Raw genomic sequence first — 24,865 nt, forward strand, 5'->3', positions numbered from 1 at the left:
GCAGATTACCCCACGGATAATAGGATGTATAACATTGGTCCCTCCACATCATCACGGACCAGATTCATGCTCCTCTATAGCATTGTAAACCCAGTGCTATTGTTGACACATTGATTGACAAATACTTTCTTTAGAACTACTTTTTGTGTTTAGTTTATTTTCCTACCCCCACACCTCCGATTAGCACGGTTAGCTACGTACAGTGCAAAATAAGTTTAACATACGTACATCGCCTTGAGGCATTTTGACATTTTATGAATTCTAGGTCAGTTAGGAGAGGCACAGACCAAGTTGAGATACCGATTGGCAACAGGTTGCATGGCCATTAATTGAAACCACGTCACCGGGAGCAAATGGCGAATCATTGTAGTGATTTTGATAATGGCGATGATGATAGGCAGGATAGAAACATGGACAGGACCTGTTGCAGCAAAGGAGATGGGAGGCCAGTGGCAGTGGCAGCCAAAGGGGTTGACACGCCTGTATACCTGTCAACTCATACGGTTTACCCGTATTCTCGTACAGGGAAATTGAGTTTTCAAGTCCATACGGCGTACAGCCGTTTGAATATTGGCAACACATTTTTGTTTGGTGTATTTGTTTGTGTTTCTCCCTTGCGATGTGACTTTCTATGCTGAACTTTGAGGTTTGTAAGGACACGGGGTGAGCAATAAGGTCTTAATTGGTCTGTAATAAGGTAGGGCACTGATAAGGGGTTGACAGGTATGCACCTGAGAAGACGTCCACTGGAGAGAGATGAAAGCGGATAGATGGACTGTCGTGAGGGAGGGCGATGGCCTGGGGAGCCCTTAATCCTGTAGTGGATACAATCATAGCTGGTGAATACAAATGACGATGACTTGACGACTACAACAACGACGATGGCAATGAAGTGGCCAATGAACGTGACAAGTAAGTGCACAACGACGATACAATCTGAACAGTCGACAGAAAAATGTTGAGAGATCCACAAGAAAGAACGGTGACCCCCCTCCTGAAAATGACCCAAAAAGTTTGTCTCTCCCCCGCTCCCCCCCTCGTATAAAGGAGCTGTCGGTGATGGAGGACGGCGACTGGGCCTTGGCTCGCGGCGGTCGCGAGGAGCTGCTGCGGCTGCGCGAGCTGGAGGAGGCGCGCACGCGGGCGCTGCAGCTGGAGAAGACCATGCGCTGGTGGTCAGACTGCACGGCGAGCTGGCGCGAGAAGTGGGCCAAGGTGCGCGCCGAGCGCAACCGCGCGCGTGAGGAGGCGCGCGCCCTGCGCGAGCGGCTCGAGGGGGCAACGGCCGAGCTGGCGGAGGCGCAGCGCGAGAGGCGCGGGATGAGCGCCGACAACGCCCGGATCGTCCGCGAGGCCGGCGCGCCGCGAGCCGAGACGGAACGACGGGGCGAGGAGGGGGACGAGGGGGACGACGCGCGTGACGGGAAAGATGTCGACGATGAGGATGACGAAGAAGGGGAGCGGCAACAGGAAGATCTGAATGACGACGACGATGATGATCGTGAGGCGGGTGATGCTGAGAGAGAGCCCGGAGATGTTAACAGAGCTGGCAACGAGGTGGAGAGGATGAGCAGCCCGGAGCAGGAGCCTGTTCGAGACACGGAACCAGGCAAACGCCCGGTGGCGCTACCCAGCAGCAAGGCAAGTGGCCGTCGGCCAAACTACACGCATCGTGATCGCAGGCGATGAACACGCGCGTCCTTCACCGAGCGGAAAGTGAGGCGTCTAAAGGTGTTTATCACAAGATGAACGTCAAGTCAAAGTGTTGCCCCCTTTAGTCAAATGAGCATCGGGAGGTTCTTCTCCAATGGGAGTCCTGAGACAGTGGCAGGTGCCAGTCACCAATGGGACCGTTCCCACTGACTTCTCGTTTAATCGCTCACGGATTATGGGCCGAGTTATCCTCGGCCAGAATTCTAACTTCGTCGTTGAATGTGTACGTTATCATCTCGTGTATATCACGAACACAGAAAACTCCACCATTCTCCGTCCAATTCCGAAGGCCGCGTCACTTTGGGGCCATTCTCATCCACTCCTTGGCAGCTTCAATCCACCCAACTCCCACTTTTACAGTACTTTGATCCAAACAAGGCATTTGCGATACCTCAACTACTGAATGTTATTCAATTAGTTGCTCTTCCATTACCAATATAGTTACATTTCTTAGAAAATGTCCAGTAGCCAAGTTTATCTTCTCGGTTTTTTTGCCCATCAGAGTTTCTCATCCCATCATCTTCAGCAGTCGTGATCAATCCACTGCTGAATGAAATCTCCCCGTAACCGACACAATTTCTCACAGTTCCGCCTTGTCAATACCCAATGGGCCTCCATGCACGAGCTTCTTTTTCTTTTCATCACTCCATCCTATCAGTCGATGTGCTCCAGCCGGCACAAGTTCCGTTTCTTGGCTTGCCACTCCCGTCGTCATCGTTGACTATTGGCCGTCATCCCTCCACGCAACGGCGCGATTATATTCACGTCTTCTACAAGCGTAGAGAAAAGTCACCAATTATAAGCCGAGGCAGACATCTGTTGAACAATGCCTCTATCGAAGCATGGCACCTGTGCGGGGGCTGTTTTTAGTCTTTTTTTTCTAACTGCCAATATGCCACCAGCGCCAATTAAAGAACAGCACTTTTTTTGACTTTCAACCACAACACCTGCCAATAGCCCAGTCCAGCCCAGTCCAGGGACAGCCCCTACCCAGAGCAGCGCTACGGATCCCCGTTTAGCCTACTGATGTTTGCGAGCGAGCGAGCAGCTATGAAGGCTGCCACCACACACACAAGGGGTGTTATGGGCAGAACCACGCACAGCCACAACTGTGTGACCAGGGATTGATGGTTATGCACTCCGCAAAGTAATTATTTGTCAACTTCACGGATGTTTACGATAGGTACAGAGAAAGCTTACCAATGATTGTATATATAGTTCGGAATCAAAAGGTGTGTTTTTGTTTGCAGTGCAGTGCGCCACCAACCATTGCACCACTACTTCCCACCACGCAAGCACACACCACACATACAGACACCAAATTCTAATATCAATATAGCCTACATAGACTTTGGGGAAAGTTATATTTGCGAGAACCAACGAAGGCTGGGACATGTACATGAGGAGGCTGTTTGTCCAGCACCACACCCAGCTGCCTTTTTCTCCCCAATGCTGATGTTTCAAGGTAACACCGAGTACTACTCATTTGTGGCTGAGTCAACCTCGGAGATGTCCGGGGCCAGTCCATATCTGACCCGATACTGATGTTCGCCTTGTCTGGCAAGTGAACTTAGGTCACCGAGTTTGCAGTGCGCTAATCACTTCACTACCACTCCACACAAAGTCAAAGATCCCCCCTATAGCCTTGAACAGACTGTTGGGGCAAGTTCTGTAGCACCCGTGAAGGCCGGCACGTCTCCCTAGTGGCGAGGCTTGCACACTGCACCAGATACCCATTTGAGGCTGAGTCGACCTAGAGGGGAGTCCCAGGACCGGTTCAGATAATCGTCGCCGATGTTGGCCGTGAGCGGGAATCGAACACGAGCCGCCGGCTTCGTTGCTCAGCGGCCGCGCTAACCGCTACGCCACGGCGCCCCATCATCCACAAAGCCACCAAAAAGCCACAGAGGCACCGCGCGACCATTGTCTGGGGCCACCTCGGCCAGTGACGCCGGTCCTCTTCCAAAATGCGCGCAGGACACGATGCTCGTCGAGGAGGCTCCGGGAGGCGGTGGCGGCGGCGGCGGCACGGGGAGCCCGGCGGAGCAGCGGGAAAAGCGGCGCGACGCGGGGAACTACCGGCGTCGCGCCGGGCCGGCGGGGCGCTGCCAGGAGGCGGCGGTGGCCTCGGCTGTGGAGGAGGAGCTGGCCAGGGCCACGGTGCTGCGGCTGCGCCTCGACGAGTCCCTGAAGACGCTGCTCAAGGAGCGCGAGTGAGTGTCGGGGACAAAAGCAATCCCCAAACGCAAGGGCGAATGCATTAGTGCTGTGTTCATGTAACCCATCACCCCCCCATTTACCACTAAGGTGGAAAGCATTGAGGCATGAGCTCTGTCTGCCTGCCTGTCCACGCGTCTGTCTGTCTGTAACATGGGGGTCACTTTTGTAGAGATGTACTGTAAAGTACATTTTTAGCGGAGAGTCATGTGGCAAATAGGGACTCAGCCTCCATAACATTATACAAATTCATCAACGGGTTGCCATCCACAGCTGTAAGGTCACAATTATGTGTCATAATTAGTCAGTGTTTTTTACGTATATAATTAACTCATATGCCGAACGGAGGATCCATGTCGTACCACGAGATGTCGCCATATTTAATGTACAGAGTGGTCCAGATATCTCGTGACCCCAGATCAATTGACCCTCAAACATGGTTTTTCCCCTTTGCATATTCATTTATGTTTTAAATCAACTTCACTTGAAAAATGTTACGTTTCCAGATAATTAAATGGATGTTACAAGACATCGGGACCACCGTGTACGGTGGTGATACTCTTGACATGACTCATGACCGTGCAGCAACGTGTGAAATCCCTTTGAGACTCAAGGTGTATTTTCAGGGGAGATATAGGTTGAGAAACAAGAACAGAAAAAAATACTTTAAAAAATTTAAACACCAAACCCATCATAACGTACCAGGGATAAACAAAATACATGTGGAATGAAAAGTGAAGAAGCATAAATACAAATTTCTTCATACAGATTTTGGCAGGAGTAAGATCTAAAAATACTGCCTAACAATGAGAAACTCTACAATATGAAGCCATTCAAAGCATATTTCAGAAACAATTACGTTAATACTTTCCGAGTAAGACATCTAATTGCTTATCGAGAATAAACTGGCATGGTATAGATTATAAACTGCGACATACATGCTCCAATATATTTTCCATCCTTGAGAAACATCAGACGTGAAGATGAGTTCCCAAATTAAGTATTGATTTTTGGAACGTGGCATTTAAGACAAATTTGAAGGTACGTCTCTGTTGGCCAAGCAACCACTGCTGTATGTTGTGGTGACACGGGGCCTCTGAGCCAGACACTAAGCAATGTGGGGGGTGGGCTGATCACCCAGAGGACGCAGCCGTCGACGCGTGTGACACCCGCTACAGCACCGCCACGTTCATTTACGTGTCGGCACAGCAGGCTGGGACACTGCAGTTTATGTCATGCTTCGCTCGCCGGGCAATGCAGAGGTCGCAGGTTGATCTCCCGGCGCGGCGGTTGAAACACTGGGCAAGTTGATTACATTTCCTACCCCCCCATGTCCACCCGACAGTAATAAATGGGTAAAGGGTGATGACTCTAACCTCTTTGGAGATCTTCTTGGTTCTTTCCATAAAGTCACGTAGAAGGGAAGTAATAACCTGAGGACGGCTGCTTGCGTTGTGGCCGAAACGTCGTGAGAATTATTTTATTATGTTTTATTTTTATTATTTTATTACTTTCCTTCTACGTGACTTTACCGAAATAACCAAGAAGATGAATCCCTGCAGTCACGAAAGAAGCTTTAAATCGAAACTCTTTGGAGATGTTTTGGCCAGCGTGTAGGAGTGCTCCAGAGCTCCTTCAAACGGAGGCCCTTCCACCACCAGTGGTGAGAGCATTTACAGGGCTCCGCCTTTACCCGTGGCCTTGCGGGCGCATTCAGTTTGTCTCATTTATCCCTGCAGTCAGGTTTCCTGCCTTCTGCAAGCGTGCCAAAATGAATGTAATACTCCAATTATTCCAAGTGTTATCTGCCTGTAAAGCACCTTTTTGAGACTCACGGAAGCTTTCCTTAGATAATCGTAATCTAAAATAGTCTTAAAGACACCGTGATATAAAAACGCTTTCCATCTGCAGCAATCGTACACTTGAGAACGCTGCCGATGGCTTCGTGCGAGAGACGTTTAATGCGCAACCAATAAGAGGGATGGTCTCTCCTCTGTGCCGCCTTGCAGAGACAAGTCTGAGCTCACGAAGACGATAGAAAAGTTGGAGGCCGAGGTGTTGCAGTGGAGGCTAAAAAACGAGGAGCTCAACAAGTCCAAGCAAGAGGCTCTCAAGCAGGTAAGGTCCAGATGTCCAACCTGGTTGTAAACGAACACGTCGGCTTTCGCGACCAATATCATCCATAATACAGGTTTTTTTGGGGGTTAGATCACGTAAATTTATAATTTTGGGTTATATCGCGTAAATATATAAACGTGCCGTTAAACCCGCCACCACCCGACACAGCCAATTGGTAAGGGTTGTCACGTAAACAGAACATGCCAATTCCGTATTAGTACAGCACACCGGTGTGTGGGAGAGCCAAGCCACAATTGTAAATGTTGTAAATGTTGTGGCTTGGCTCTCCAACACACCTGTACTAGTGACGAATTGGCACGTCCTGTTTACGTGACAAACCTTACTAGTTGGCTGTGTCGGGTGGTGGTGGGTTTAACGACACATCGATATATTTACGGAATCTAACCCAAAACAAACCTCTTGTGGTTGGTTGCAAATGTTGCTTTGAATCGTTATGCCTCGCACCCACTTTGGTTCAATTGAGCATCACAACATTCGTATCACGGTGGGTCAGCAAATGTCTCCACTGTTGGCAGATTGTGCCGTGCAGGTATTACTCATGCGCAGTGGTCAAAGTCATACTGTTACTTCTCAGAGCACCATGCCAAGGTTTCTCTTCCCCACTGGCGGAGCCAGTAGGGGGGGGGTGGAGTGGCACGTGCCCTCCCAATGACCCGATCGAAATCCTTAATTGCGATCGGATCATTGGGGTTTATTAGTAATAAATCGGCATGTTGCGACCCCCACTGTCACTGTGTAGCATATTATCATGTGCCAGGGACTCTATGAGACGATAGGACAATAGTCTGAGTCCATAATTGGCAATAAGTAACGGCAAAGCAGTTATAAGTGACTCAGAATTGTGCGCAGTTGCGTACACAGTCCACGACTTCCCTGAAGGCATCAACACCTTCAGCGAGCGCGATGCCGATCACACAACGCGGTTCGAATTCGACCCTCGATCGATGGCTGCGCCATCGCCACACACGCGTCGAATAAAAAGCAAGGGGCAAGTCCTTACTTACTAACAACTCCTATCATTTTTTATTGCTGGAGGGGTTGCCCCCCCTACCTGAAAATCCTGGCTCCACCATTGCTGTTCCCACACCACGATGCTTCCGCAGAGGGTAAACGTCATTTACCATGGACTGCCGGACGAATAGGTTTCATGCGGGGATTTTTGACCACTGCCTGTGCGGTAATGATGCTACGCAACGCTCCAATGTGTATCTGTCCAAAGTGCGGAAAGCACTGTCCAGCCAGGGTTAGTCTCATGAGCTGCGTTCAAACCCATTAAGCTTACGTTTACATTGTTATGGACTCGCCCAGTGGTCATCATCGTTTTGATGAGACAGCAATTGATCATGTGACAACCTCATGCCATCGATCGATCACGTGACAACCTCGTGCCACCTCCTTCAACCTGATCTCACCGACTGGAGGGGTTCGTCGCAAGAGAGCAATCGCCTTCACCGTAATATGTACATAGAGAAAAAAAAACACGTATTTTTCTAAAATGTAATTCAAGGTAACCAGTTGTAACTTTGTTGACCCAGAAAAGGTTTTATGCACAATTCATTCCACGTGTACTTTATGGGGTAAGGTGCTTAATTTTTAATTATAAACAAAACAAAATCAAATCACCAGTTTCATGAAAAACTCCTAGTCTGTGTTTTGTTGCTCCTCTGTCCTTGTTTTATTACCAGTCATAAATTCAGACGCACAAATAAAATGGACCAATTGCCATTTACCATACCGTCATAATTTAAACACTAATACGGCCCGCATTATAAATGCATGCGGTTATCTGCATTGTTTGCACGCCTTGAATTTTAAACCTTCGATTGTCCCCTCGTTCAACTGTATACCGCGTGCGTATATCATACATTCTAAACACCCGCCTGCCAATGTATAACATTAACGGTGGCTTGAAAAGCCATCATGAGCACTTAAACTTGTGAGTCAGTACGACTGTTTAGGTTTTACAGGTTGTGTCATATAGCTCTCTGGCGTGCATCTGGGTTGCATCGCGTGGAGTTGTTGGGCACGATGTCTGACGTTTTGCTCCATGTGCTGAATAAGCTCTCGGCACGTGATTTCAGTTCGTGAAGGAGCTGCCAGTGCATAGAGCGAAACGTCGTCGGACATCCTGCCGAACAACCTGGTGGTAGTCCGAAAACACATTGGGCAGCTTGTAAGTCAGGAATTTATTAATCCCCGCCAATATTCATTAAAATAATAATTTGCCTTGTTTTCTTGTTCAGTTTGTTAACCTAAATATCGCAGCACATACATTTGTGTGAATTGTAAATAACCAATTTCACACGTAGTAGGCTTTCGCGACCAAGCATAGATAAATATTTTTTTGGTCAGATCGCGTCAATAAAATGTGTGTCGTACACCGTCCTCCATCCGACACAGCCAACTGATGAAGCTGTCATGTGAACCAACGTGCCAATCTATTACTGCTTCAGTATATCGGTGTGATAAAGAGCATCATCAGGCAGTCGTAAGCATTGTAGCAACTGCCTGATGATGCCGGTTGCAACCACCAATGAAACGTCGTAGCCAATTGTCAAATGTGTGTGGATTGCTCTGAAGCACACCGGCGGTGCTGAAGCAGAAATAAATGGGCACGTTTGTTCACGTGACCGGTTTATTCATAAATAGCTGTGTCTGGTAGAGGGTGTACAACACACATTTTACTCGAGCAATCCAGCCACACTCCATCCCTCCCCCTCCCAGAAGATGGCGGCGCGTACACATGCAGCGGCTCCTCTCTCTCCCATCAGATCGGTGTTTTTATGTTTTTTGTGTTATCCATCTACGTGCATTTGTTCGTCATCATCACGTCGATTAAACGTAAGGCGCACATACTCTCGCGAATTTCTGCTCGCCATCGGCAGAACCACACTCATGGATATAAACCCAGCAGACGCGGAAGAGCTACGCGACTGCGGTCTGCTCCAGAGGCCTGCTCTACCACCGACCCCCACTACTGCAACCAGCCTACAGTGGAAGCGCCACAGGCGGTGTATGAGGAAGCAGAAGAGGGGAAAGCGCGGAGGTATCGAGGCTAGGCGAGCGGCTAGCCCTCACCGGCCGGCTATCCCTACCATCACACTGGCCAACGTACGCTCGCTGGAAAACAAACTGGACTATATCCACCTTCTTCGTACAACTTCCAGGACTGTGAGTGAGTGCTGTGTCCTTGTGTTTGTGGAAACATGGCTTAACGATAACGTCCCGGACCATGCCATTCAGCTAGCCGGGCTAACATGTTACCGGGCGGACAGAGCGCTCGTCGAGGGGGGGAAGACTCGCGGCGGGGGACTCTGTGTTTACATCACCGATGCCTGGTGCCGCGACGCTGTTGTGGTCTGCCAACACTGCTCATCATTGGTGGAGTTTATGGTAATTAAATGCCGGCCATTCTACCTGCCGAGGGAATTTAGTGCCATATTGCTGGTGGCACTATACATCCCCCCTGGCTCCGAAAACAACAGGAACGAGGCACTGTATGAACTCCATCAGCACATCGGTGACCAGCAGACAGCCCACCCAGATGCCTTCCTCATTCTGGCTGGGGATTTCAACCATGCCAACCCCAAGAGCGTGTTTCCACAACTCCAGGGACACATCAACTTTCCCACACGAGGAAACAATATCCTGGACAATGTCTACACTACACACAAAGGTGCCTATAAAGCCCGTCCCCTCCCCCACCTTGGGGCCTCAGATCAGATTGGCCAAGAGGCAGTACTCCAGGAGGATCGCCGACCGCTTCAATGACAGCAGAGACACCCGTAACCTGTGGCGAGGGATGCAGACCATCACGTACTATAAACCCTCTCCGCAGACCTGTGACAGCTCCACCTCTCTGCTGAACCAGCTGAAGGATTTCTTCGCTCGCTTTGAGGCAGACAACAGCACCCCAGCACAGAAGACTCCACCACCTCCCGGCGACCAGGTGCTGACGCTATCCCCAGAGGAGCGTGAGGAGATCCCTCAGAAGGACGAACTCAAGGAAAGCCCAGGGCCCTGACAACATTCCGGGTCGTGTCCTGAGAGACTGTGCGGAGGAGCTCACAGATGTCTTCACCGACATCTTTAACACCTCGCAGAGACAGGCTGTTGTACCTACGTGCCTCAAAGCTACCACCATCATCCCGGTCCCGAAGAAGTCATCACCCTCCTGCAACAATGACTACCGCCCGGTCGCACTCACTCCAATCCTTATGAAGTGCTTCGAGCGGCTAGTCCTACAACACATCAAGTCTGTCCTTCCCCCCGCCCTGGACCCTTTCCAGTTTGCATATCGGTCTAACCGCTCGACCGATGACGCCATCTCCGCTACCCTCCACTCAGCTCTCACCCATCTGGAGACTAAAGACTCCTACGTCAGAATGCTGTTCATCGACTTTAGCTCAGCATTCAACGCAATCATCCCCCAGCAGCTCATCCACAAACTAGACCACCTGGGGCTCAACACCTCCCTGTGCAACTGGCTGTTGGACTTCCTGACAGGGAGACCACAGGCAGTTCGAGTTGGCAGCAACACCTCCAGCACCATCACACTGAACACAGGGGTCCCCCAAGGATGTGTGCTGAGCCCCCTCCTCTTCACTTTGCTGACCCACGACTGCACACCATCATTCAGCTCCAACCTCTTCATTAAGTTTGCGGATGACACAACTGTGGTGGGTGCCATCAAAAACGGGGATGAGACAAACTACAGGAGTGAGGTGAGCAGGCTGGCCACGTGGTGCAAGGACAACAATCTCCACCTGAATGTTGAGAAGACGAAGGAGATTGTTGTGGACTTCAGGAGAGTGCACACCCAGCATACTCCGCTAACCATCAACGGTGCTGCAGTGGAGAGGGTGAGATGCACCAAGTTTCTGGGTGTGCACATTTCTGAAGACCTGTCGTGGAGTCACAACACTGCATCACTGGCCAAAAAAGCTCAACAGCGCCTGTACTTTCTCCGCAAACTGAGAAGAGCAGGAGCCCCGCCCCCCATCATGCACACCTTCTACAGAGGCACCGTTGAGAGCATCTTGACGAGCTGCATCACCGTGTGGTACGGCACCTGCACCGTGTCCTGCCGCAAGACTCTGCAGCGCATAGTGAGAGCAGCTGAGAGGATCATTGGTGTCTCTCTCCCCCTCTTCTGGACATTTATAACACCCGCATCACCAGCAAAGCAATCAAGATTGCAGGTGATCCCACCCACCCATCTCACAGCCTATTCAGCCTGCTGCCGTCAGGGAGGAGATTGCGGAGTCTTCGGGCCAAGACCAGCAGGCTCAAAGACAGTTTATTTCACCAGGCTGTCAGGAGACTCAACTCCCTCCCTGCTCTACCATCACTCCCCCCCTCTGCCCACCCTCCCCCCTTTGCCCCCTGACCCCAACCCCCACACACACATTCACTCGTACATCCTGATCTCTGGACTGCACATTGCACTACATCGCACTACCACACCGGTTTAAATATCTTATTTCTTTAAATACTTTATTTAAATAATATTTTACATTTTATAATTCTTGACTGTTGTTTATTTTAAGTCTATTACATTTTTTATTATTTATCTTGTGTTGATCGCCGATTGTTTATTGTTTATTTATGTCTGTTAATTGTGATTCATTTTTTAATTGCTTGGTTGCACCGTGGGACCAAGAGAGAGGACTGTAATTTCATCTGTGTTGTATGTTATGCATGTAACACACTTGACAATAAAGTGACTTTTGACTTTGACTTTGACCCAAAATCCGATTATGGTTTGTAAATAATCTATTGTTAGCTGCACGAGTCCATGAATGTATATTGTCAGTCTCAAAATCCAAAGTTTAATTGATTCATAGCGATATGCCTAATGTATATTAACAGGTGTAGAAATGTATTAAGGTATTCAAAAGTTCCCCGAAACAAAATCTGTTGTAAATATTTTAAAATGTCTAAATATTTCAAAATGTAAATACATGTTGAATAATAGGTAACAGCAAATGATGCAGTTAAACAAGTGTGATTCCTGGTACAAGCACTAACATCTATACCACTTAATCATAACTTCACTGATGAATTAAGTCCTCACCACACCATATTTGCCATGGGGACAAATTGACCATACTTCACCACTCTAGTTAGTGTGGGCCGCTGATGTCAACGGGCAGATTGGTTCAGATATCACTCGTAACTGATATTAACAATGACCGGGAATTGACCTCAGCTGGCCAGGTTCCTAGCACGACATCTGGTTTCAAACTAAACTCCCAAAGCAATGAGTCATGCAAATGATCACGTCTCAGTCTTTAAACTTTTTTTAATCTCCGCTGTCATAAATCACCGCTATTCCTCAATCTGAAAAGTAAATTCAGTGTGCCTCACATGAACGGCAGTTACCAACACGTGACTGCATTGCATGGCGTTTTAATGCCATACACTGGGTTTATTTTTACGATTACCGTTGTCTGGTCGGGACCGATTTACGATCTCAACGGCGTGATTCTAAAAGGTGATTATCACTGCCAGGGCTTAATTTCTGCCCTCGGAATTTTCCGCAACGCCGCCGTAGAGTAGGGATTATCGCCACAAGGCACTACCACTCAAGCACAAGGGTAAGCCTGTACATAATAACCATGTATTATTGTACCCGAAATTCCTATAATCCTGTGAACAGATTTATCAAAATATCGGGTGCAATGAGGACCAAATGAGGCGAGGTTGGACGGATGTGGCATGCCAAAATCATTCCCGGAACAGCGTTCCGGCTAACATGAAGCTCCGATCACAACGGTGCGGGAGGAGCGGTTTTGGAGCCGAGAAACCTTCAATTTTTGTTTCCCATCCCTTCTCCTGGCCCCGCCGACGCCGCTGTGTGTTCGCGTCGATCAGCTGGCACTGCTGAGAGAGGCCCACGAGGCGGAGCTGGGTAGGATGACGGAGGATCTTGAGGATCAGGTCGGCGCCCACTCCTCCATGGACAAGAAACTCTCAGATATGAGGGCTGAAGTGAGTCGTGGGATGGCACCCGAATGAATCTACATAGGAATGGTAACCTTTTACCCCATAGCTTAAACATGAGTTGCTTATAAAAAAAAATCTCAAATGAAAGATTTATTTTACCGTTTTTGTTCAGCGTCTTCAGATATCTGTCGAATTTAAATGCGAAATGAAAGCTCTTTGTTGACCTCAGAAGTAACTCTGCAGTGTCCACTTCCGTTGGCCATTCTCTGAAACGAAGGGATGCTTGCTGTCTTCTTGGTTCTTTCGGTAAAGTCACGTAGAATGGAAATAATAAAATAATAAAAATAAAACATAATAAAATAATTCTCAAGTTTCGGCCACAACGCAAGAAGCCGTCCTCAGGTGAAGAACAGATCTGTCGAGAAGACAGAGTCTGAATGCTTACTGCTTTGCGAGCGTTCCGAACCAATACTGAATCTCATGATACCGATACAACAATCTGGTAAAAAAAATTGGTTACATAAAAACGAACTTGCATCACCTCCCCCCCGCCCTCTGAACTTTAACCCTTAATCCCTAACCCCCTGACCCATAACCCTCCTGCCCCGCCGCGCCTTGTGGGGACCAAAAGCTGGAGCGGCTGCAGGCGGAGAACGCGGCCGAGTGGGGCAAACGCGAGCGCCTCGACACGGAGAAGCTGGCGCTCGAGCGCGACAACAAGAAGCTGCGCCTGCAACTGGATGACCTCGAGGAGCAGCTGTCCAAGCGCAGCAAGCAGACGGCGAGCGCCAGTGACGCTGACCTGCGCTCAGTGCAGGCCCAGCTCTACGAGAAGAACAAGGTGCGACTGACTGACCGACCGACGGATGGCCCCTTGTTAGAGAGGGCCTTGCCTGCTTACGTATGTGTGTATGTTGAACTTATACAGGTAGGAAGAATGTTCCACACTGCCCACCAGGGATTTTTTGTCTGTCTGACTGTCGTGCATAAATAAATATATAATACAAGCAGCTCTTTCATTGGTGGAGACCTACTGCCGGGTACGGAGAGGGGAGGGGCCTAAGGGAGGAGGGTCAGGGGAGGGGCCTAAGGATATGGGGGGGTGGTCAGGGGAGGAGCCTAAGGGAGGGGGGGTAAGGGGAGGGGCCTAAGCAAGGGGGAGGGGCCGATAGTTAAGGGGGCTGGCTACCTGGCTGGCTGCCTGGCTACCTCAAGTCAAGTTATATTTTATACAGGTAGGAACAACAGGTTCCACACTGCCCACTAGGGATTATTTGTCTGTCGTGCATATGTGTCTGTCGTGCATGAATGCACTATCCAACCAAATTCCTACCTGCCCACTCCGAAGGAACGTGTTTCTTGGTTCTCTCCTCCCACCCAGCTTAAAATACGCTGCCAAGCTTAGCAGTGTTCATTAGGACGCTGTCTTTCCGACAGCTCTGTTCTTCACCTGAGGACGGCTGCTTGCGTTGTGGCCGAAACGTCGTGAGAATTTTATTATGTTGAATTTTTATTATTCAATTATTTCCCTTCTACGTGACTTTATCGAAAATATTCATCCCTGCCGTCACGAAAGCTTTAAATCGAAATTTATGTTGAACTTCTTTCACACCGTACGTAGCTAATCGGAGGTATGCGGTAGGAAGGACACCAAAACAAAAACAAAAAGCAGTTCTAAAGAAATACATTTGCAATCTATATTTAAAAGTTCGTAGCTCAGGTGGCTTCCAAATATCGGACGCAAGAGCGCGATGCAGTGACCGTCTTTGTTTGATGGCTAGCCAAAATCCGCCGCGATGATGACCGGTGTTTGCGTGATGGTGTATGCTCCTTGCTTACAACAATGATCACGCGTTAATACTATGGTCATCCTCTCTTGAAGCTGCCGTGGTGTGATGGTTAGCACCCTGGACTTGCAATGCAGCGGTCGCAAATTCGATTTCCAGGTGCAGCAGTTGAAACAATGAGTACGTTTTGATACAATTGATTGTGTTCACCCTTACGGTGACTTTCAGACCGCATTCCATTTTCTTCTCCCCCCTCCTCTTTTCCGAACATAGATGGACTCGTCCATCTGACCAACTGCCAAATCGCTGTTCCGAGGTGCTGACGTTAGGAAAAAGCGCCACTTTTTTCAAATTTTCTTGCTGTGGATTTCACACATGATGATGATTGCTTGTGTTGCAGTCGAAACGTAGTGATAATTTTATTGTTATATATTTGTTTTATTTTATTATTTCCCTTCAACGTGACTTTACCGAAAGAACCAAGAATGCAATGAGTACGTTTCTTTAATTCTTTGTCCAGCCAGCAGTGTAAATGGGTACGGCACAATTATTCAAATGGCAGAGCACGTGGGGTGGCATGTGCTACTCCCACCTCTTCCAAGACTACTGGCCGTCCTGAAAGAGTAGGCCAAAATACACGAGGGATCTCTCTAGAGGTCCTGTTGGCACGAGCAAGCACAATTGCAACGTTGCACTACCTTCACATTTTAAACTCAACTTTTACGTGTCTCCCACTAATATCAATATTCTTATACAATCTCTGAACACTGCTGATACTCATAAAAAGCCTCAATAACATTTCTAAAAACACTCTTCATACACTGAGGCCAACATAGGCATTGTGATTTGTTTGCAACATCCAATGATCCGTAAGCCGAGCCCTTTGATGTGTCATGGTTTTCCCGGTCGCGCGCGCACACACACACACGGTCTCCAATGTGACTCACAAAAGAAAACCCCACGGGGCTCATGTCAGGTGAGCAATAGCGCCACGCAATTGTTCCGCCTCGGCACTGTCCGGACACACAAATCTCTCTTGTAACCAATCACAAACAAACACCAGACCGAGGTCACACGACTCACACGTAAAATTAGCGTGGTATCTGTAAATGGATCACTGTGTACGGACTCCCTCGATTCGCCCGCAGGAGATGAGGCCAGACCCCTTGCGGTGGAAGGTGAGCAATGCACGCGTTGCAAGCCAGTGGGGTGGTCCGAGATTGACGAGTGGCAGGCAGCGTGACACCAGCATGTGGGATGCACGATGTAAAAATGTCCAATGCGGATCTTCATCGATGTCAATCAGTGGACATTGGCCACGAAAACTGTAAGGAACTCGCTTAATGCAGCCTCGTGACAACGTGCAATGCTCACAAAAATGTTTACCCGTAGGCGGGCAAATGGGGTGCTTCATCTTCATCGTCGATTCTAACTTTATTATCACGCTGCGTGGAAGTATGAAGCAAGTCCCAAAACGCCGACGGAAATGAAGGAGCACAAATTGAGCAGAGCGCTGCGCACGAGTAACACGTATGCACTTAAAATCACAAAAACATTGTGATGACTTTGCACACACCGAGGGGTTATTATTAACGAACACAGAACATCACTGCATGCTTAAGATGTACAACTACTACTACGCGTAGTACAATGTTTGACAAAAAACGGTGAATTCAAACATTATCTTAAGTTGTGATAAATTGTGGTGGGCCTGGACAAAGTCCACACATAACTCTCCAACTTCCACACAGAACGACCTACTTGAGATAGCCTTGTGCAGGCCTTCCATAGGACATCTCATTATTCTGTGGGTGGAAATCTCACACATGATTATCTCTGCAATCCACTCGCTCTCACCTCTCAAGCATCACATCACTGGCGTGCACCACAAACACATGCATCTCTGTGCTTACCATGTTTATTTATCCTCGTAGCTAAACGATATAAAACATTTTAAATGACTCTCATATAGCTATGAATAATGGGCTAGTGTTCATATTGCTATCTTGCATAGTTGTAATAACAATCATTGCAATACCCGTATTTAGCTATTTCGGGAAAGCCTCAGTGAGTCTTGGGACTCATTTCAGGAAGATCCTAGAATTTTGATGTTTGGTCAATTCCATTTCGGAGTATTTAACATGTGGGAAGAAACTGGAAACACATGCATATATGGGAGGTGACACAGATATATTCAATAATCCACGCAGTATTGTCATCTCGTAGCCACCTAGCAGGAAAAAAGAGATTATACTGCATTTTAATGGACCAATTTCCTTGTAAATACCGAATATGATTGATAATTAATATACACTCCAAGTCTCACATGAAAGAGATACTTTAAATATATATGTTAATGATTCCTGTCCTAGATTTAAAGGAGTGTAAATTATTGAGCATCTCACACTTTTTCGCGTTTTCTATCCTTACTGATGTATCCCACTGTTATCATGAAAAATACATTTTAAATATGTGCCGAAGAACTTTTCTGAACAGTTGTTAGAGTCACTTCAGTATTCATCAGACTTCCAAGTGCACTACAGAATACATTAAACAAAGTAGTTTGCTGCTCAGCTGAGCAATGGGCAGCACACTCATCTCTTCCTGTTCGCGGTCCTGAGCCAGGCATTGACATCCCTCATTCCCTTGGCTGGAGTCTATTAAGAGAAGAGAGCATCGACTGTTGACTTGCCAAAAACAAGTGGTGCTCATTTTATCATCCCAGGAGGGATGGAGGGATTGGAGGCAAGCTCTCCAACAGGTTTCAAACTCACAATCTTACAATTATTAGCCAATTCCTTTGTGGCTGTGCACCGCCCCCCCCCCCCCCCCCCATGATCAGCCACGTAGACCACAGAGGACAAACAATACGATGCCGCATTAAAACGATATTCATTGACAGACAGCAAATGTTCAACACGACGAAAGCCTCCCCCACAGCGCATTGCCATGGGGATTTCTTGACCGCACTCCACCACAATGGTCGTTGTGGGTGTGGTGAATGGGTGGTTTGCCCCTGCGCCGGTTCAGATTATAGCTTGCCACTAACGTGACCAGGAATCGAACTCGGGTGGCTGTTTTTTTTTTCACAACTGCGTGAAGAAGAAATGCACCGGTGACTTCATAATCGAGCATGTTCCCAGGCCGGCCATTGGCCTTGTGAAGCATTTTTTTAAATTGTCACCAGGAGGCAGCAGCTGCTTGCTGAATGGGCGTTGTGAGCCAACGCAAGAGCAGAATTAGGCTTCTGGGACATTTCCTCTGCATACAAATGAACGTGTGTGTATATAGCCCCTAGGTCGACTCAGCCTCAAATGAGTAACTGGTGCGATGTGTAAACATCGCCACTAGGGAGACAAAGGCGGCCGGGCGTGGTGTTGGCCACCCACCCACTCGTGTGCTGTGCCGGCCTTAATAGGTGCTCGCTAACAGCACTTGGCACTACAGCCCATTAAGGCTATACGGGGGATTTTTGTCTTTGTGTATGTATAAGAAAAATCCCCACAAGCGAGCAAACTGAGCACAAGCCGTACATGTCACCGCACACAGCATGACCCTTCGGTAATTTGGTGGAAGGGTTAAAGTTCTGGTTCAGCACAGAGGCGTCTTATTCGAGGAAACATAAAAGGATGGAGACATTGCATTTGTAGGAGAATGTCACAAATGTTGAATGGATAATTCCAAAAAAAAGCCTAGAACTCCGTTTTTTTTGCTTCCTATGACTCGATTAGACTCAAAATAATAAGCCCATTGCCCCAGTCCTTCTCGTCGCTGACAAGATTCGACAAAATAACTCGGCAGCCAACATTGCCGTTGCTGTAATCTTCTTTTTGAGCCAAGCAAAATTTGACAGGGTCTGGCTGGGCTTCCATACTGGTAATGTATAGTAAGTGTAAATAGAGTTCTGTTAAACGCACAGTTTTATCATTGTCCATTGGCGATGGCTTATGCAAAGTACTTACACAAGTCCTAAATGCATAAATGCACGACACTGATTTGTAGCGATACACATTTAAATAAATACAAATTTAAACGTAAATTTTGGATTGTTAAAAAGTTACTTCCGCATCAAGTCAAAGTGATTTATTGCACAAACGAGCATGGAAGCAATGCTAATGTTTCGTTTAGAACTCTGAGCCAGTGGCATCATTTCAAATTCCTATGGTCATGACGAAGATTATCCATAGCACAACTACTGTTGACTCCTCCACAAAGTAGTACTCAATGTAGACTTCAGAGGGAGGATGATGGGCTGAGTCAACCCCCAAATAGGATATGACCTCGCAAACCTTCCGATTGCAAGCTACCTGGCCACTTCTGCTTAGTACAGCTGTAGGTGTAAGCTAATGGGTGGACAGCGCTCCGACTGATGGCAAAACATCGTGACAAGTGGAGGCCTAGGGTTGCCCAAAGTTGTCAGTTGCATGAGACAGAATACGTCGTAAGTGCTCCTGAGCTAAAGTACAGCCCAAATTACACCAATAGACAGCTGATGAGAATTATTGGAGCACTTATATGAATGTAGAGATAACGACATTGATGATGGCAAATTGGGCCACACCAGTCACTGACGATAACAACTTGGGCAGGGTGGCAGAATGGACACATTTGTGCTGACAGAAAGAAGAGCCTGGGTTCGATTCCTGACTCGGGTTTCTCTCTGTGTGGAGTTTGTACAGTGAGGGAAAAAAGTATTTGATCCCCTGCTGATTTTGTACGTTTGCCCACTGACAAAGAAATTATCAATCTATAATTGTAACGGTACGTTTATTTGAACAGTGAGAGACAGAATAACAACAACAAAATCCAGAAAAACGCATGTCAAAAATTGTATAAATTGATTTGTATTTTAATGAGGGTAATAAGTATTTGACCCCTTCTCAATCAGAAAGATTTCTGGCTCCTAGGTGTCTTTTATACAGGTAACGAGCTGAGATTAGGAGCACACTCTTAAAGGGAGTACTCCTAATCTCAGCTTGTTACCTGTATAAAAAACACCTGTTCACAGAAGCAATCAATCAATCAGATTCCAATCTCTCCACCATGGCGAAGACCAAAGAGCTCTCCAAGGATGTCAGTGGGCAAACGTACAAAATCAGCAGGGGATCAAATACTTCTTTCCCTCACTGTATGTGCTCCCCCTGTTCTGCATGGATTCCCTCTGACGTTCTCTGGTTTACTCCCATAGCTAAATAACAACGCCATACAAAGATATTACATTCTTGCATATGGCAATATGTTCATGAGCTAAATGCAAAATGTTGAGGTCTGATAGCCACAATAGTGCTTCAGCAGAGACTTCATGTAGTGTTACTATTCCTGTGTTGAAGGAGCGAAGACAACAGTGGCTTGTCTTTAATTTTCTATTTATGAAGGAGATGTGTGCATCGGCTTTTTGATGTTCTGATGCAATTCACGGTTACACCACTGTCTTCGAATGTCAAAGCCAAAAGGTGCGGATATTTGGGTCCCGAATTAGGTGTTAAACCGGCTGCCCACGTTGATCCACTCTGTTCACCAGCAGTCGTTTGATCTGTTTCTTGCGGTAGATGGCTGAAGGTGATGGTGAGTCGTTTACAGACAGCTCATTTGGTGAGCTCGTTCATTTGGTGCCTTTCAGCAGGATAGCATGCAGGAAGCCACATCATCCGCTGTGGTATTTGCTGGTCTGTGCTCTGTTGGTTTTAAGGCACATAGGTTCCAGAGGCGCTGCGACGTTTCACAGCTGGAGTTAATGAAGTACACATTTGCATATTCTGTGGGTCTTTGGGGCCGTCCATAAATGACGTCACGCTTTAAGTCAAAATTTTACAAATATGCAGTGAAATCTTCGCAACATTTTTCTCCGTACAGAGTTTAGGAAATCCAGCAGCGTGGTGCCCTTATCTTGGTGACTGCTTCTGATCAAATCTTTCAAGGGTATTTCTGTTTCTCGTTGTCAACATGGCGATGTAGCTTTTCCGTCACCCCCCCCAGGATGTTGTTTTTTGCAGCAGATGTCAGAATTTTTCTAATGACTTTATCAAAGAATTCAGGTTTCGGCTCCAGGTTCTTCGATTGCGTTTCGGTTTTTGTTTTCGCAGTCGGGCCAGTTGGCCTTCCGAAAGTCTCAACGTGGCCACGGTGTTGAGGTTATGACCGGCATCAGTAGTCCGATGTGCACGATCGACGCTCTGCTGCGATACGTGCATTGCCTTTGTGTGCTGTTTCGCCTTTTGGCGCTCTCTGGTCTAACACCGGTGAGACTAGGCAATCAAGTTGGCTGTCTCTGGTGTAGGCCAATCAGTATCAAAGACAATGCGTTTAATATTACACTGGTCAACACACTTTATCTGGCATAAGGTATTACAACGGTTTTAAGGTAATTTTGGGGTGCTGATTCCATATTTGGCATCAGTTTTTGTCTATCACATCAGGTTTTTGAGATATCAAATATTGCATTTTCAATAAAAACTGCAGAAGAAAAATATTAAATAAATGTGGATATCTACATAAAATGATATTATAAACACACTATCCTAAAAATACAGCACCATATTTTAACACTAAAGCAGTCACTGACTCGCAACAACTTGCAATAATAAGTGACAGAGTTAATTTCGGGTAAAATCAATGAAAATGGGGTATGCCGATAGCATAAAATGAGATGTCATAGAGCAAATCTGAGATCAGATTTGGAATCAGCACCCTGAAATTAGTCTAAAACAGCTGCAAAAGTCCAGGCCAGAAAAAAATGTGTTTTTTTGTTGACCAAGTGTTATCAGAGCATGTTTGGTTGCATGTTCACCCACAAGTGCGTGTGGTTAATGCAGACTTGATGACTTGATGCCTTGCAAAAATATATCTACTTGGTGTTTGAATATCTTAACACATGTTTTAGTGACAGAAAGGGTAACACATATTCTTATTTTTCATACTGTGTTGGCTCTTCATAAAATCGCCTATAACTGCATGTATGTACGTTGAACTTCTTTTGCACCGTACGTAGTCAACCGTGCTAATTGTAGGTGCGGGGAAATTTCTCAAGAAGCAATTAATTGTTCAAGAAGCAATGAGTTGCTGTCCATGGTTGCCCTTTGGGACGAAGCACAAGCTTGCGGGTTATGAGTCCTATTTCCATCGGGCTGAGTGAAATGTGCCCAGCTGTTTAGGGTCGTATATCAGCAACTTGCCTTGGGAATGTTTTGGGGTGAGAGATGGAAGCCTTTTCACGGCCGATCCGTTTTACGTGTTTTCGTGTCACCGTAAACACAACTAATACGGTCATCGTGGCAAAATGGAAGTCGTTAATTTGAATCCAAATATGATCAGCATAACACACAATGTAAAAAAAAATACCTGCAGATTACTCAATTGGGATTACACATCACAACATGACCCCGAAATGCTAAAATCTTTACAGGATTCTCCTAAAAATAATTGTCTTGAGACTTACTGATGCTCCATTAATTAAAATAAGATAACAGCCATCATCGGATTGAAACGTCTCCAACAATGCAATAGGCTTCAGTAGGCACGGAAGCCATCCAGGGAAGGAATGTAATGGGCAGTTATGAATTGAGATACACTTTCAAACTGACCCAACGACCAATCAAATTCCAGGCACTGGTCTGCAGATAAATGTGCGAATTAGGGTATTGTAAATATCAAAGTGTCTTCGTGAAAGACTCACTCGTATTACATTTTTACATAATTTATCTGACGATGGTAACAAGGAAAAGTGACAAGTACAATTATTGTGTATAAACTGCTAATCCCCATAAGTCACGATTACATACGGCACGCGCTGTTATGTGCTAATACAAATCTACGGAGCGTAATGCATTAGAGACTCGTTTCCCTCATTGCCAGGTTGAACTTGGTGCCAGTGTTAATGCTACTCGAGTATGGTATTTTCACCTTCATCTCTCTAAAACCAAAGTTTAATACTTTACGACGACGGAGCATTGCACCATTATCTTCGCCTACAGCTTTGTAGCCTGCATCACTTGCAAACGTTGTTTTACCCGACAGCAACTTATACAAGCAGTCTTGGAATGTATGAATTCTTTTTGAAATGGTAATTTCTGTTGTAATTTTCGTTGTTGTTGTTGTTTTTCATAATATAGGTTTTTGGGTCAGATTTATAAATTTGTCGTAACCCTCCACCACCCGACACGGCCAAACAGTAAAAAATGTGTCACGTTTTCAAAGGACAAATTAATTTACTTCTTTAGCCCACCGGTGTGCTGAAGAGAGAATCAACAGCATTTAAAAATTTGAGTAGTCCGACGTTTTGCTGATAATTACAATCAGCTTCATCGGGCAAGAATGGTGAAACTCTCCTGTTGCATCCGGTCTTAAATAGAGCAGCATCAGGGTGACGTCATCATTTAATTCAATTCAATCTGGTGCAGTGATTCGAGGCAAGGAGGGGGGGAGGGTATTGTAATTATATAGATTGGTAATCATTCAATTGTTATTCATTGGTATTTGTTTCCCTTATAAGGAATTGTAATTCCAAAAAAACCTATATTATGAATAATATTTGTCGCGAAAGCCTACGTGTTAAATTGTTGTTGTTGTTCTTACAAACTTTTGCATCGAGCTAATTACGTTGCTTTAGAAACGTAGCATACATTGTAAGGCAGTGGGCAGCAGCTGCGTCTCGTGTGTGTAGTTTTTTTTTCTGCGGGCGTGCAACGGCGCGGTGGCCATTTATTTTTCCAGACTTTGCCATTCGGTCCACGTCAATTCCCATCCCTCTCCCGCGCGTCGAGTTATTTGCGGTTCGCCAAAACTCTGAACGAGGCCAAAACCGCGGCGGTAATAGCCGTGCCCCCCCCCCCCAAAAAAAAATAAAGAGGTGGGATTGCCGCCGCAACGGAATGAAGCGCTGCTAACGACGCTAAGTGGCTGACATGACCGGTGGTGCATTTCTTCATTAAACGACCCTTTTGCCCTTTGTTGTCCACACTTTGCAAAAAAAGAATTATCTCACAATGTTGATGCTCTGGCAATTCTTCGGCTTACATAACGGATGCGCCGAAATTAAGTTTTGCTGCCACGTTCGCGCGTGCAAGTCCTCGCCGTCTCAAGCGAACATCAAACGTGCATATTTTTTAACCGGGACACGGCATCCCGCAACACGGTAAAACATTAATATATGACCCAGTGAACGCACAATAAAAAATAATTACTTGCTGGGAAAATATATTAGCGTAATAAGAGTAAGTTGCAGACGAAAGCAAGTCACGTTTTATTTCTGCTTAACCAATATCTCGAGAACACACGTTCACAACTTGAATGGCTTTAAAAGTCTGCGGAAGTCATGAAATTAACCTTCATGTGCACTGCAGATAAGGTGACAGACATTTCAATACGAAATTTGTCTTACAGTCAATGCCAAATCTACGCAATCTATCCCATTCTGTTGCTACCACACCAGTGTCTTTCACACCATAATTATACTGGTAGTGACCTCCTGGGTGGGGAGGGTGAGGCTGGGTGGGGGATAGGAGGGGTGGGGCCGGGTGGGGAGGGGAGGGAGGGAGGGGCTGGGTGCGGAGGGTGGGGCTTGGTGGGGAGGGGAGGGTGGGGAGGGGCTGGGTGGGGAGAGTGGGAAGGGGCTGGGTGGGGAGGGTGGGGAGGGGCTGGGTGGTGGGAGGGGTGGGGCTGGGTGGGGAGGGGCTGCTCACCCCGTGGTGCCCTTAACACGTTCCTTCGGAGTGGGCAGGTAGGTTCTTGGTTGGACAGCGCGGCGTTCAGGGGGGGGGGGGGGCAGTTGGATGAGTGGGAATGTTTACCCTTAGCCCCCACCCTCCCCGACATCGTCAACCAATCGCGGCGTAGCTCGATGTTCGGTGGGGAGGTGCATGGGTGGGCGGAATTCCGGATATGCACGACAGACAGACAAATAATCCCTGGTGGGCAGTGTGGAACCTGTTGTTCCTACCTGTATAACACTCTAGGTAACTAAGACTCACACACACATACACTCACACTCACTCTCAGACTCACACACACGCACTCTCACACTCTCAGACTCACACACACACTCACACTCTCAGACTCACACACTC

General features: G+C 47.0%; 1 protein-coding gene across 1 annotated transcript in view; it reads left to right on the forward strand.

The window, feature by feature from the left end:
* LOC144723325 (coiled-coil domain-containing protein 102A-like) overlaps nt 1-24,865 on the forward strand; it is an 85,891-nt gene that overhangs the window by 12,277 nt on the left and 48,749 nt on the right. The window contains exons 3-8 of the mRNA XM_078602026.1: nt 1,048-1,641; nt 3,691-3,711; nt 3,760-3,926; nt 5,940-6,048; nt 12,946-13,062; nt 13,649-13,858. Coding sequence (XP_078458152.1) covers nt 1,048-1,641; nt 3,691-3,711; nt 3,760-3,926; nt 5,940-6,048; nt 12,946-13,062; nt 13,649-13,858 — 1,218 coding nt within the window. The remainder of the gene's footprint in view (nt 1-1,047; nt 1,642-3,690; nt 3,712-3,759; nt 3,927-5,939; nt 6,049-12,945; nt 13,063-13,648; nt 13,859-24,865) is intronic.

Source organism: Lampetra planeri, chromosome 17, assembly GCF_965212315.1.
Source record: "Lampetra planeri chromosome 17, kcLamPlan1.2.h2, whole genome shotgun sequence".
NCBI classification, from domain to species: Eukaryota; Metazoa; Chordata; class Hyperoartia; order Petromyzontiformes; family Petromyzontidae; genus Lampetra; species Lampetra planeri.